The sequence below is a fragment of the Euleptes europaea genome, chromosome 16, assembly GCF_029931775.1.
Source record: "Euleptes europaea isolate rEulEur1 chromosome 16, rEulEur1.hap1, whole genome shotgun sequence".
NCBI classification, from domain to species: Eukaryota; Metazoa; Chordata; class Lepidosauria; order Squamata; family Sphaerodactylidae; genus Euleptes; species Euleptes europaea.
The window spans coordinates 29065689-29078408 of NC_079327.1; the positions used below are offsets into that span (position 1 = coordinate 29065689).

The window sequence follows — 12720 nt, forward strand, 5'->3', positions numbered from 1 at the left end:
TTTTGGTGATACTGTATCTGAGCAATGCTGTTAAGGATAGGACACTTTGGAGGACATTGATTCACAGGGTCGCCATGAGTCGGAAGCGACTTGACGGCACTTAACACACACACGCACATACACTCTTGTACAGGGTTTCTCTCTTGTATGCAGTTTTTCATTTAGCTTTGGCATTTTTAGCATCAGCAGTTCAGAAGATAGCAGCCATGACACAAGGCTATATACTCACTTTCCTACAAATGGATGCACAGTATTCGTGTACACAAGCTTCCTATATAAGCTTGTACACACACAACTTCATAGAAGCAGCACCAGTCTCATCCATCCTCTTCTATTCCTTCCCCTATCATGTGGGAAGTGTGGGAGGTGTCTGCGCTTAACAGAGACAAACCATATGCATTACCCTGTTTTCATATGGTTGTCAATTATGAACAACTGTGTATTTGTTTAAGTCCTTCATGTGGTCACTGCATGTTAGTATTCTACTTGGGGGGTGGGGGTGGGGTGGATCCACTATACACACATGGAGGGGCTGGGGCTCAGTGGTAGAGCATCTGCTTGGCATGCAGAATGTCCCAGGTTCAATCCCTGGCATCTCCAGTTAAAGGGACCAGGCAAGTAGGTGATATGAAAGACCTCTGCCTGAGACTCTGGAGAGCTGCTACCGGTCTGAGTAGGCAATACTGACTTTGATGGACCGAGGGTCTGATTCAGTATAAGGCAGCTTCAAATGCAAGATTTTTTTATCCACATGCAGACTCTCACCTTTATATGCATTTGTTGCACTGATTCAAATTTATTTTGAACATACATTATGAAAAAGTCAGGGTAAGTATGTCTTCTAAATAGGGTCTCAGCAACTCCCCTGTTACTTTCTAGCACACAAAATGTACACCTATTCGAATATATGAAAAAAAAAGTTAATTGAAGAAAGCAGGTGATTTCATTAATATAGGCTTGAACTGATGGATATAGCAAAAAAATTATAGTGTAGCTTGCGTGAAAATTATACAAGCCGTAGCCTGTTGGATAATCTAGAAGCACACAATGTAGCATATGTTTTGCCTGTGCTAACTGAAATGCAATGGAACAGGGAGGACAGGGACTGTTGTTGACCTGTTACAACTTGTAACAACTGTGTGATGCCTCCGCTATCTTAAGTCACATTGCTAGTGCACTGTAAGGAATTTCACAGACCTGGTGCCCTGTCAAATAGATGTTGCTAAAGCCTGATTAATAGGATAAAGCACTCCCAAATTATGAACATTCCCATGCTTTTGAACAATGAAGATCAAAACCTCAGTGGGTAAAATGCTCAAGACAGGTTCAATAGCAGAGGATTTGATAAACATTTTGGCCTTGCTCTCTGGTTCAAAAGACAGGGTAACTTTATTATATTTACATTATACACTAATAATTTAAGAGCATTACCCATTTCTCCTGGAACTAAATACGACACAAGGAATGACCCAATGGCAAAAACCAGGAATTAATTTGGGGTAGTTGGATGAAAGTAAGAGGCGAAAAATGTAGCATTAAGAGATACAGGATACAAGATACTATTTTGCAGCAAGGAATATTGCACCAATGTGTAACTTCTCCTGTCAAAAATACAAGATGACCATTTCTCTAAAGTCCACATTTTAGGTGCATGTTGTCATTTGCATATCATTTGCATCAACCTAGCTGATACCAAACTACAAAGTATAGACATTTTATGACTACTTTCTGTAATGAACTGAAGCTGGTACCATCGAGTGTAAAAACCCCCAAAACTAAACCCTTTAAGCCATAATTCGGGTTGCCAACCTCCAGGTACTAGCTGGAGATCTCCTGCTATTACAACTGATCTCCAGCCGATAGAGATCAGTTCACCTGGATAAAATGGCTGCTTTGGCCATTGGAATCTAAGGCATTGAAGTCTCTCCCCTCCCCCAAACGCCACCCTCCTCAGGCTCCGCCCCAAAAACCTCCCGCCAGTGGTGAAGAGGGACCTGGCAACCCTACCCATAATCCGTATTTGCTGTGTATAGCAAAGGGCTAAAACGCACAGTGGTTCGGCAGGACTTGATCTACATGGGCATCCAGTAGACAGTTGATACATTCAGCTTAGACAGTGCCAAGCACCTGTTGGAGCTGGGGAAGAGATGGGACCTGGATTCCATGCCCTCATATAAGGAGAAGGGGATGACTGCCAAAGATGAATGTGCCAAACATCTGCTAAGACCATGCACACCCCAGCTGGATCCTTGTGAAAAGCCGTTTGTAGGATATGGGGTCTTTAACTTATGCTGGACACTTTTGTGTATGTGGATCCCAATTCACAGAGATCAGAATGCAGAAGCCCACTTCTGTGTACATCTACCTCTCTCCCTGTGTCTTTCTCCCTCTCACATAAATACATCTACAGAGAATTTAATAACACGGGGGGATGTATACATTGTGTACATAAATATCAATATGAAGAAGAGTATAAGCCATTTCCAAGTGGTGGGGGCAGCCCTGCTTTGGTAGGGCTGTGGTCTGCATGATTATATTATGTAACATAGTGTACACACCCTGAGATCCTCTGCTTAAACTGCTGCTTAAACAGATGGAAGAAGAAAACATAGGGTTGCCAACGTCCAGGTGGTGGCTGGGGATCTCCTGCTATTGCAACTGATCTCCAGGCAACAGAGATCAGTTCACCTGGAGAAAATGGCCACTTTGGAAGGTGGACTCTATGGGATTATACCCCCATTGAAGTCCCTCCCTTCCCCAAAACCCACCTCCATAGGCCCCACTTCCAACATCTCCAGGTGTTTCCCAGCCCAGAGCTGGTAACCCTAATAAAAAGAGGTTGAATTTATAAGAGCTTTCCCAGAAAAAGGGTGAAGAAGGATTGCAGGAACCAATTCTTTGATTCATTTGATCATCTTAATATATAAGTATTAAATGCCTGGAGATATCAGGCATGCCCTTCTTCCAAATTTATATAACTTGAAGCACGAAGTCAGTCATGATATGTATATATTGAAAAGGGCTAGCTAAATAAAACACTCTAAAACATTTCATTAAAATGGGAACAATTTGGGTTTTAAATGAAAAGTGTATGTAATAAAAGAACATATACTTTTTACTATACCAAAGAACTAGCAGGGCTTGGAAGGTACTTTTGCCAAAGTTATAGGAAAAATTCATTCAAAATCAATGAACTGTGTACTTTGTTGGCCAGGTTTAAAAAAGTGTATTTGTTTTTATCATTGTCTGGGGTGTTTTATATTGTGTAATAATTTTTCATTTTATTAGAAAAGGTACATTTCATTTAGAGCAAGCACATTTCTTTGCTTCATAACTCATGAGGCATTTTTCATGCACTACTAGAGAACTTAATTTCCTGTCAAATTTGTCAGGTGGAGCTGGGCCAAAATTCTATACTTTCCAGAGCTGCAAAACAACAGCTTTTATTTTTTTTAAATGTGGCACAAATTTATCCGAATAAATGATTCAGTCCCACAGACTTCTAACTATTGTTCTATCTTTACTGGGGATTCAAACTCTGAAGTGGTGCTAGAAGTAATTAATAATTTAGCTATTCTGTTCCATAGTGAACAATCTGTTGCTTTCTTTTTCACTTAGCTGTGCTACCAATATGTATATTTCCCAGTCTTAGAACAGTACTGTCAGGATAACGGAATCAAGAAAAGGTACCCATTCAGGATAATGGAATCCAGAAAAGGCACCCATTCAGCTACATACAACTCAATATTTTAGATCCCAATGCAAAAAATGTATTGGGTTGGATCCTATGACTTCCCTCCACCAAGTTTTCCTTCAACGAAGACAGAGTTTTCTCCATCAGAAGAAGTAATTCTCCATTAGAGGAAGTCTTTCTCTGTTGAAGGAAGACTTAGAGGAGGGAGTCATAAGATTCGACTCATTTTACTTAGGCTTGCTTTGCATACTGCAGGACTCTTCCCTTTCAGATTCCCCCCCCCCTCAATATTCCATATAGCGTTTTATGCTCAGGGGAACCTAACAAGTCAAATGCAAGTGTAGGTGTCAGAGTTGGGAAAATCAAGATAAATCATTGTTGTGCATTCAGCAAATGGCTCCATGTTCTCTTCTAGACTGGGCTGTTTGTGTGACAGTTTGTATGTACTACCGTCTCTTTTGCCACAGGCACTGAAGACAATGTTCCACTTCATATGTAACATACCAGTGCTTGAGTGTGAAAGGTGATGTGCTTCTCCCCCCACAAAAAAACATAATAATGAACATACTCCACTGAGATCTTGCCAGCCAACAGTTCCTTGGGGCACTAGCACTCTATATTTCCAAGTGTTTGGAAATGTACATCTCCCTTTCACACTTTATGCATTTTATATAGCAACGACTGGCAGCTGCAATAAACACAAAAGCTAAGTGAAGTGGCTCTAAAAACAAGCCATTTTTTCAGATGTAAGAACACACAGTGGTCAACCCATTGCCCTTTGGGGCCAACAAATTGGGCATAAAGGCCAAGGCCTTCCCCTGACGCTTCCTCCTTGCATCGATATTCAGAGGTTTACTGCCTCTGGATGTGGAAGGTGCCTTTAGTTATCATGGCTAGTAGCCACAGATGGACTTATCCATCCATGAGTGTGTCTCATTCCTTTCTAAAGTCATCTATGCTAGGAAGTCAGCCTTGTTTTTTTTCTCTAATTGTTAACTCTACTAAACAGAACCATAAAAAGTATACAGAAAGAAGATATATTAGCCATGTGAAGAACTGCATCATTAAAAAGATGCAGTGCGATTATTTGTTGGATACCCTAAAGAGACTTGTTTTGTTATGTATTCCAACTAAAGCTTCAGCCTAACAAACAGCTAAATTCACAGGTTTTGTTCTTTTTTTATTGCATCTAAGGCCTATGCACACTTACTAGAATCCAATGTACCCTTACCAGAACTGTCCCATTGAAATCAATGAGTAAACATGCCCAGAAAGGCACTGTAATTCTCCCAGTCTAGCGTTCAGTTGGCAAGCATCAGAGGAAAATGTATGCCAAATGTTTGTTTTGCAACAAAGCACCATAAATCTGCACAGAAGCTGTTGAGATTTCAGTTGTAAGGTTAGCTTTAAAATGAATGAGGCTATTCAAGGAAGCTCTTGTCATTTTATCAACATGGCAATATACAGCTCAGATTTTACAAAGTTAACCAGAAAATGTGTGTGTTTGTTATTGCAGGTACAGGTGTTACTTCTGGGGTGTCAGTCAATTTCCCAAGTACTTCTGGAACAAGCACTCGTTCGCCTTTCCAGCATGTGCACAAAGGTAAGAAAATCTGTCTGTTTCCCTTTTACCTTCAGCAAATCTCCATCTCTAAGCTTGTGGAATGTTTGGCACACAGGTGGAGTGGGCACTGACTAGGAGATCTGTGAGGTTTCTTATCTACGGAGGAGCACAGTTCAAAGCTGTGTGGTGCAGTGGTTAAGAGTGGTGGTTTGGAGCGGTGGAGTCTGATCTGGAGAACCGGGTTTGATTCCCCACTCCTCCACATGAGCGGCGGACGCTAATCTGGTGAACTGGATTGGTTTCCCCACTCCTACACAAAAAGCCAGTTGGGTGACCTTGGGCAAGTTACAGCTCTGTTACAGCTCTCTCAGCCTCACCTACCTGAAAGGGTGTCTGTTGTGGGGAGGGGAAGGGAAGGTGATTGTAAGCCGGTTTGATTCTCCCTTAAGTGGCAGAGAAAGTCGGCATATAAAAACCAACTCTTCTTCTTCTTAGATGTCTGAGCTTCTTTTATCTACGGGTCTGCCACTAGCAGGCCCTGGAATTGGATGCCAGCATTTAGATGAGGATTAAAATGATTTCTTTAGCCAAGAGCACTGGTGCTTTAGCAGGGATGAATTTGTGATGAACTTTGCAAATGCGATGCATATCTTCAATCTAGAAGTTAATTTAGCTTCCTTTATCTCTAGCATCCGATGAGGCTTATTTGGAATGTGGAAATGCATTGCAGCCATGGGAGCTATCTTTTTTATGCTAAAACATATTATTATGAGTACAAATACATAAAAAACATATCACCACCCCGCAGTGGTAGCAAGAGTCCCTGGCCCCTGTCTAAATCTGCAAGTGCATGACAAATTCCTGCTGAACATGGCTTTTGTTGTTCACGTGCAAAGCTAGGGACAGTTCTGCCCTTTGAATTAAGATAACCTCAGACCAATTAAAACCAATTTCTAGGTCCAATTTCTAATGCCAAATATTTTGGAATCAGCATAGCACACACACAAAGCAAATCCAACACTACAAAGAGAAAGACATCATTACCTGCTCTCCAGTTCTCTGAGCGATGAGAAGTTCCAGGGAAAGCATCTACCTGGGTTATTTTCCTTTGGTGGAGAGAGCACTGGAGGCGTATGGCATTTTTGTAAAATTTGTACCTCAAAATGCATCAGCCAACTCATAACACTATCTGTCTGCCCCTCAGCAGCTGTTTCTGTGTTATATCTGTGTCTTCCCTTCAACTGAGGGAAGAGCTACCTCTTCCAAACCTTGACAGATGCTTAAAGGGTCAAACTAGATGTGACTTTTTCCACAAGTCAGGTTTTCCCCAACTTGGCTTTCATAATCTCAGTCAGATGCCAGCTGCTGTGAATTAAGTTTCCAAGCACAGGAGGAAGAGCAGCTTCAGCCTTTGCCTACATGCTGTTTTCCCAACCCAAAATGGCCCTGGGGATGTTATTTCTCAATGGGAACCAATGGTCAGGATATGATTTTTTTAAAATGAGCAGTTTATCTGCAGGAGTGTGGTCTGAGGAAGGAATATGTGTGTGTGTGTGAGAGAGAGAGAACTGTAAACTTACCAACTCAATTCTACACATATCTAGTCGGGAGTTATGCTGCCCAATGGATTAAAGTCTTAAATTACAGTCCTGCACCCATTTACTTGGAAGTAAGCTACATTGAATTCAGCAGAGTTTATTCTTCCAGTTAAATGTGAATGTATCCGGACACTTAGTTTAGTGCTGGTTTCATTTTATTTAATCTTTTCCAGTTTTCTCATAAAGGGGTGTATGTATTAATAATTCCTCTCTTTTGTGACTCCAGGAGATCTTTCTGGACAAGGACATCTTGCTACTGCTCTTATCATTGCTATGTCTACAATTTTCATCATGGCTATTGCTATTGTCCTGATCATCATGTTTTACATTGTGAAAACCAGAACTTCAGCTCAAGGTAACTACCCGGTAGGGCTGTGCATATCAATAAACCCAAACTGAAAATAAACCCAAAATTAGCCATTTCAGTAATGTTCGAGTTTCGTTTCAGCCGAATAACAAAACCTGGGAATCTACCCAAAAGCCGAATATCTGTTCAGCTTTTGGGAATCACTATTTTGCATAATGTCCATGCAAATTAGCTTCCAAACTGAGGAAAACCGCTTAAATGCAAGAAAAATAAGGGATAGAAACATTTCTTTTGGTGGCAAATGTCTCCCTGTGAACTGTCGTTTAATACAGTCATCAAAAATCTGATTTCAAGTAATGGTCACAGTGTGGGGAAACACAGCCACTACTCAGGGCAACCTTCAGATAGAGAACAGGTTTTCGCCTGGATGGGGTGAGCCCTTTGCAGGCACATAAAATTGGACCCCTTTTCCCAACCTTCACCAAACTTCAGTGACCATCTAAGGAGAGACCCTTGCAGCTATACTGCAAATGTGGTGACTCTAACTCCAAAAATGCCCCCACAGGAGCTTTGAAAAAATCCCCATAGACTATAATAGACCCAATTTTTGGAAACCCAGAAATAAAGCCGAAATACCCATTTACCAGAATGGGTAATTGGCTTATTTCCTGTGTACCGAAAAAAAATCGCACCCAATAAACCCAAAATATACTGGGGTTTTTTTGCACACCCTTACTGCCCAGTCAATAAAAGAATTCCAGTTTTGAGATGCTATATTTACTGCACAATCCTAACTTCATTGGGTTTAGAAAGGGGGTAACTCTGTTTTAGAGTTGTACTGTTATAACACTGCTGAGAAGGAGCATTAAACAGTGACATGTCTTTATATTCCAGCTTGCTGCACCAGCCATTCAGTGAAGACTGTGGAAGCCCAGGCCAATATGCAGGAAGAAAAAAAAGAAGTGCAAGGTTTGAGCTGTTTCATAATTCCTTTTTACACACCAGATCCCACGGGGCTTAAATTGCTCTAATGCAATGTCCTGCACAAATCTATTATTTTAATTGCTTGAACACAAATTCCATTTAGTAGAAGAATAAGTGGGAAAGCATCTGTGCAGGCCAGAATTTAACTCAATTCCTTCAGAATAATTAAAACTCAGCCCAACATTTTGATGGATTTGTACTGAAATGCCCTTACCAAGAAGCAACGGAAACCATTGTATTCACAAATGCAATGTTTTTGACAGTTATAACTTTTTTTTTTACATTTGCAGAAAATGTTGTGATTTTCTCAGAGAAAGATGAGTTTGGAAAGCTGACAGCAACACCAGCTAAGGTTGTCAAAAGGTATGTGATATTCAAGCAAATGTGCTGAAAATAGGAAAGAAACATAATTGTCCTCAGAGATCAGAAAGAAACATTTTCTTGATTTAAGTGGATGGCACAACAAGAGAAATAAGCTTGATCTATCTAAGCAGAATCTAGAAGTGGGCATCATTATTATTATTTTTTGCCATCAAAGTTAACTTATGGCAACCCCCATAGGGTTTTCAAGGCAAGAGACGTTCAGAGGTGGTTTGCCATTGCCTACTTCTGCAGTACGACCCTGGTATTCCTTGGAGGTCTCCCATCCAAATACTCACTAGGGTCAAGGCTGAGAGTGTATGACTGGCTGAAGGTCACCCAGCAAGTTTCCATGGCAGAGTGGGGATTCGAACCTGGGTTTCGCAGGTCTGTCACCTTAACCACTACACAACACTGGATCTCCAGTGGGCATCATAGCATTCTTTAAAAGAAGTTAAATTGCATTGTTTGAATGCTTTAAAACAAGTTTTTGGGTCAGATTTGTGTATGACTAGATACAGACAAGAATCGTTTGCATATGGGTTGAGCCCTATCAATTTAAATGGAAGGAGACAATCTATATCTGCCAAGGAATGGAAACTTGATTGAAAGTAAATTAATGGGTACAGCACTCAAGTAGGAGAAACTTTCTTGGCACATCCACATTACTATACCTGAAACCGATTGCAGCATAAGGGCATATAACTAGAAAAAAAATCTTGTTCATCTTTAATTTCGAAAGTAAGACATGATACAAGATGCAATTGTTGAAGTGGAAGGTTTCTGCTACCTTCTTTTCCAATTACTGCCCAGTTATTTGTCATGCAAAAAGCACTGTTGTGATGCTGTTATTGCACTATGCTGTTATTGCACTATGATGTTTTTACTAAGGGCTCAATATAGCTCTTGTATACATTGTGCATATACTTAAATAATCACAATAACAGAATAAACTTTAAGGAAAAGGCATAGCTGGAGATCTATATGCTGTCATTTAGAAAAGCAATTCTTCCTTATGTTTTCCTTCTCAGTGAAAACGATGGATCTTCAGAAAATGAGCGGCTTTTAAGTCGTAGCATGGACAGCGATGAAGAAGCTGCGATTGACAAGCAAGGCACTCCAGAGCTGTGCTTGTTATCTCTAGTACATTTGGCTAGGGATAAATCTTACACAAGCAATAAATCAACCGGCGTAAGTCTCCTCTGAATTTTCAATACAAGTGTTTTCACACCCAACAATACAAGCCATTTTTGGAACTTTTGACTCTGTATGACAAACGTAAAGCTCAGTTTTATCAGTCAACACATTAGATTTTGAGAATGTAAGCTCAGCTCAGAGGCACTTGAAGACTAATGGATGAAACTATTAAAAAAATTATTAGAGCGAAACCCTACCATTTTCATGTTGGGCCAATGGGCTGGGGGTGGGTGGGCTACCCCTATGGGAGGGGCCGGTCCTCTGGATCCCCCACTTGGCCTGGGCCCACAACTCCCTTGCCTTTCAATATCCCTCATCTCCACCAGCAAACATCTACCCAACCCTCTTTTCTCACTGGATCTTGTTACCTTAATTCCCTGCTTCTTCTATCCTTTAAGCACACTCTGGAGCCCTGTTCACAAGTTACAGTGAACCCATGCACAATCCGTGTACAGTGTGCACTTGATTTTTTTTTACACAATGCCACTGATCCAAAGAAGATAATCTTGTGCGAAAGAAATGTGAACTCTTCTTAGAAAGTCCAGTGTTCTCATTGCTGCCATTTTGACTTTTCCGGGGCCTCAAAAGTGTACAACATGGAGGCAGGCTTCTAGAACAGAAATTCTTATTCTTTTGATATAACTAGCTTCCTACGAAAGCTCCACAAATATGATTAAACACAATTACATTTATTTGGCCTATTGCTGCTCTTCCCTCAATTAACTTTGGCCTCTCTTGAGCTTTCCTTTCTAATTAGTCCAGGACTGTATTCAAAAAAAGAGTAAGTAAACTATTCTCAAGGCTACTATATTCCTGCAACCTTCTGAACAATGGCCTTGCAGTTATCTTGTATAAGTTGTTCTGGTTCTATTAGTAATTTGAAGACACACAGAACACCTCAGGTCACTGAAGCTCTTCTGTGCTCTCTTGCCACTAGAAATTATGTGGAGCCACTCCTCAGATGTCACAAACATTATAGACAACTTCTTTAAAAAAAGAAATCCCTGAGACTAACAGGAAGCTGCATTCTGCTTCTAACATTAAATCTCTACCCCTTTTCTGTAATTGAAGGATACATTTAACTGACTTGACATGTCTCTGCTTATCTCTTCACACATCTCTAAGGAAGCAACTAAGTCCTCTTTTAAATTAAACATTTTTGTGTGTGTTTTATTTTCCTTAGATTCAAAGCCGGAGGAAAAAGATTCTGGATTTGTATACTAACGTATGCAGTGTTGCAGAAGGTAGGTGAAGGAAAGAGAATACATAAAGCAAAAAAACATTAATTTATAACACTATCATTTTTCATTCTTAGGCTGTAGCTTCAAAACAGTTAATATATCACAACTAATAGATTTAGATATATTCAACTCTGAGGGGATTTTTTTTAAAAAGTTAATTTTGGGAGAACTTTGGTTGAACTACTGAGGAAATAATATATACTCTGGTACCAAAGCTGGCCTAGAGCTTTAGACAAATATCTTTCTGAAATCATGCCCAGTTCCGTAACTGTATCAAAATTGTTTACTGGCCTTAAATAGAGTGTACCATTGCAAGGTGAAATTGAAAAAAATATAACGTCAGGAACAAGTGATTCTTAAACTATATCAGAAAAATAACCACTACTGGGAAAATGCAGATGCTAAAAATTAAGGGGTTATTGCAGCGATAACAGTAACACTAATAACGATAAAGTGCCATCCAGTTGCAACCAATTTATGGCAACCCCATAGGGTTTTCAAGTCAAGAGATGAACAGAGGTGGTTTGCCATTGCCTTCCTCTGCATAGCACCCCTGGTTTTCCTTGGCGGTCTGACATCCAAGTACTAACCACGGCCAACTCTACTTAGCTTCCAAGCTCTGACAAGTCTGGCCTATGCAGGCTGGTAACTACAATACAGTAAGGACACAACTGAACTCACCTGTATATAATGTTCAACTCGGAAGAGCGGGTACTGAATCTGATAATAAATTCTCTTTCCAGGTCTCAGTCCCACAGAGCTTCCGTTTGACTGCCTAGAGAAGACCAGCAGGATGCTCAGCTCTACTTATAACACAGAGAAGGCCATTGTGAAGACATGGCGTCACCTTGCCGAGAGCTTTGGACTGAAGCGTGATGAAATCGGAGGCATGACGGACGGCATGCAGCTCTTTGACCGTATTAGTACCGCCGGCTACAGTATTCCAGAACTGCTGACGAAACTAGTGCAGATTGAACGGTTAGATGCTGTGGAGTCTCTCTGTGCAGATATCTTGGAGTGGGCGCAAGTGATGCCTAAGCCTGATCCAGTTATAGCCTCATGACGGGCATCTTGGCGATCTTCATTTCCAAAAGGATTTGTGGGAAATACAGTACCCTGGAGCCGCGGGTCCTAGAATGGGACAGACTCTTGAAAGCAGAGGATGGCTTTCAGGTTTCAGTAGCATTTCTGTTGCTCTGAGAAGAAAGTGAGCCAATTCTTGTTACTGGTTGCCACCAACCAAATCGAAGGACCTCAGCTTGAAGACTTCCTGAATTGGAATCACTTGGCCTGAAAAAGAGAGATTAATTTCTAGCTCGGCTCACGAGCACAGATACTGATCAGCTGCCAATGTCAGGGTTGGCTTTGAAGAAATCCAATTTAATTGCTGTGACTTGATTTGCTTCAATCTGCAACAGTCGCTACCAACATCAGATATAGTACTGCAGGAGACAGATAAGAAGCGTGCCCGTTTTGCTACACCTACCTAGCATTTGCTTTTTAAAAGTCAGCAAGCGTGAGAATTAAGTTATATTGACTTAGATTAGTTGAATTACAGTTTTTACCACATTTGAGTCTAAGTCTTCCCATTTCAACATACAATATAGCTTGGGCATGTGTGGTCTGCACATAATTCACATTTACTAATGAAAATATATGCTAATTATAAAGTCAGCAGACATTATTTATGAATATGGTGCTTCACTAAGTAAAATTATGTGGTCGTCTTTAATGCTTCAGAAAGGAATAAATCAGTCCTAAAGGTGGGAATGTGA

The 12720-nt window shown here is 40.6% G+C and overlaps 1 protein-coding gene across 1 annotated transcript in view; it reads left to right on the forward strand.

Annotated features, from left to right (window-relative positions):
* The window catches only part of EDAR (ectodysplasin A receptor), an 87906-nt gene extending 75845 nt beyond the window's left edge, over positions 1–12061 (forward strand). Inside the window, exons 6-12 of the mRNA XM_056862010.1 lie at positions 5211–5297; positions 7083–7211; positions 8058–8132; positions 8438–8510; positions 9539–9698; positions 10888–10948; positions 11689–12061. Coding sequence (XP_056717988.1) covers positions 5211–5297; positions 7083–7211; positions 8058–8132; positions 8438–8510; positions 9539–9698; positions 10888–10948; positions 11689–12008 — 905 coding nt within the window. The 3' untranslated portion in view covers positions 12009–12061. The remainder of the gene's footprint in view (positions 1–5210; positions 5298–7082; positions 7212–8057; positions 8133–8437; positions 8511–9538; positions 9699–10887; positions 10949–11688) is intronic.
* Positions 12062–12720: the final 659 nt, after the last annotated feature.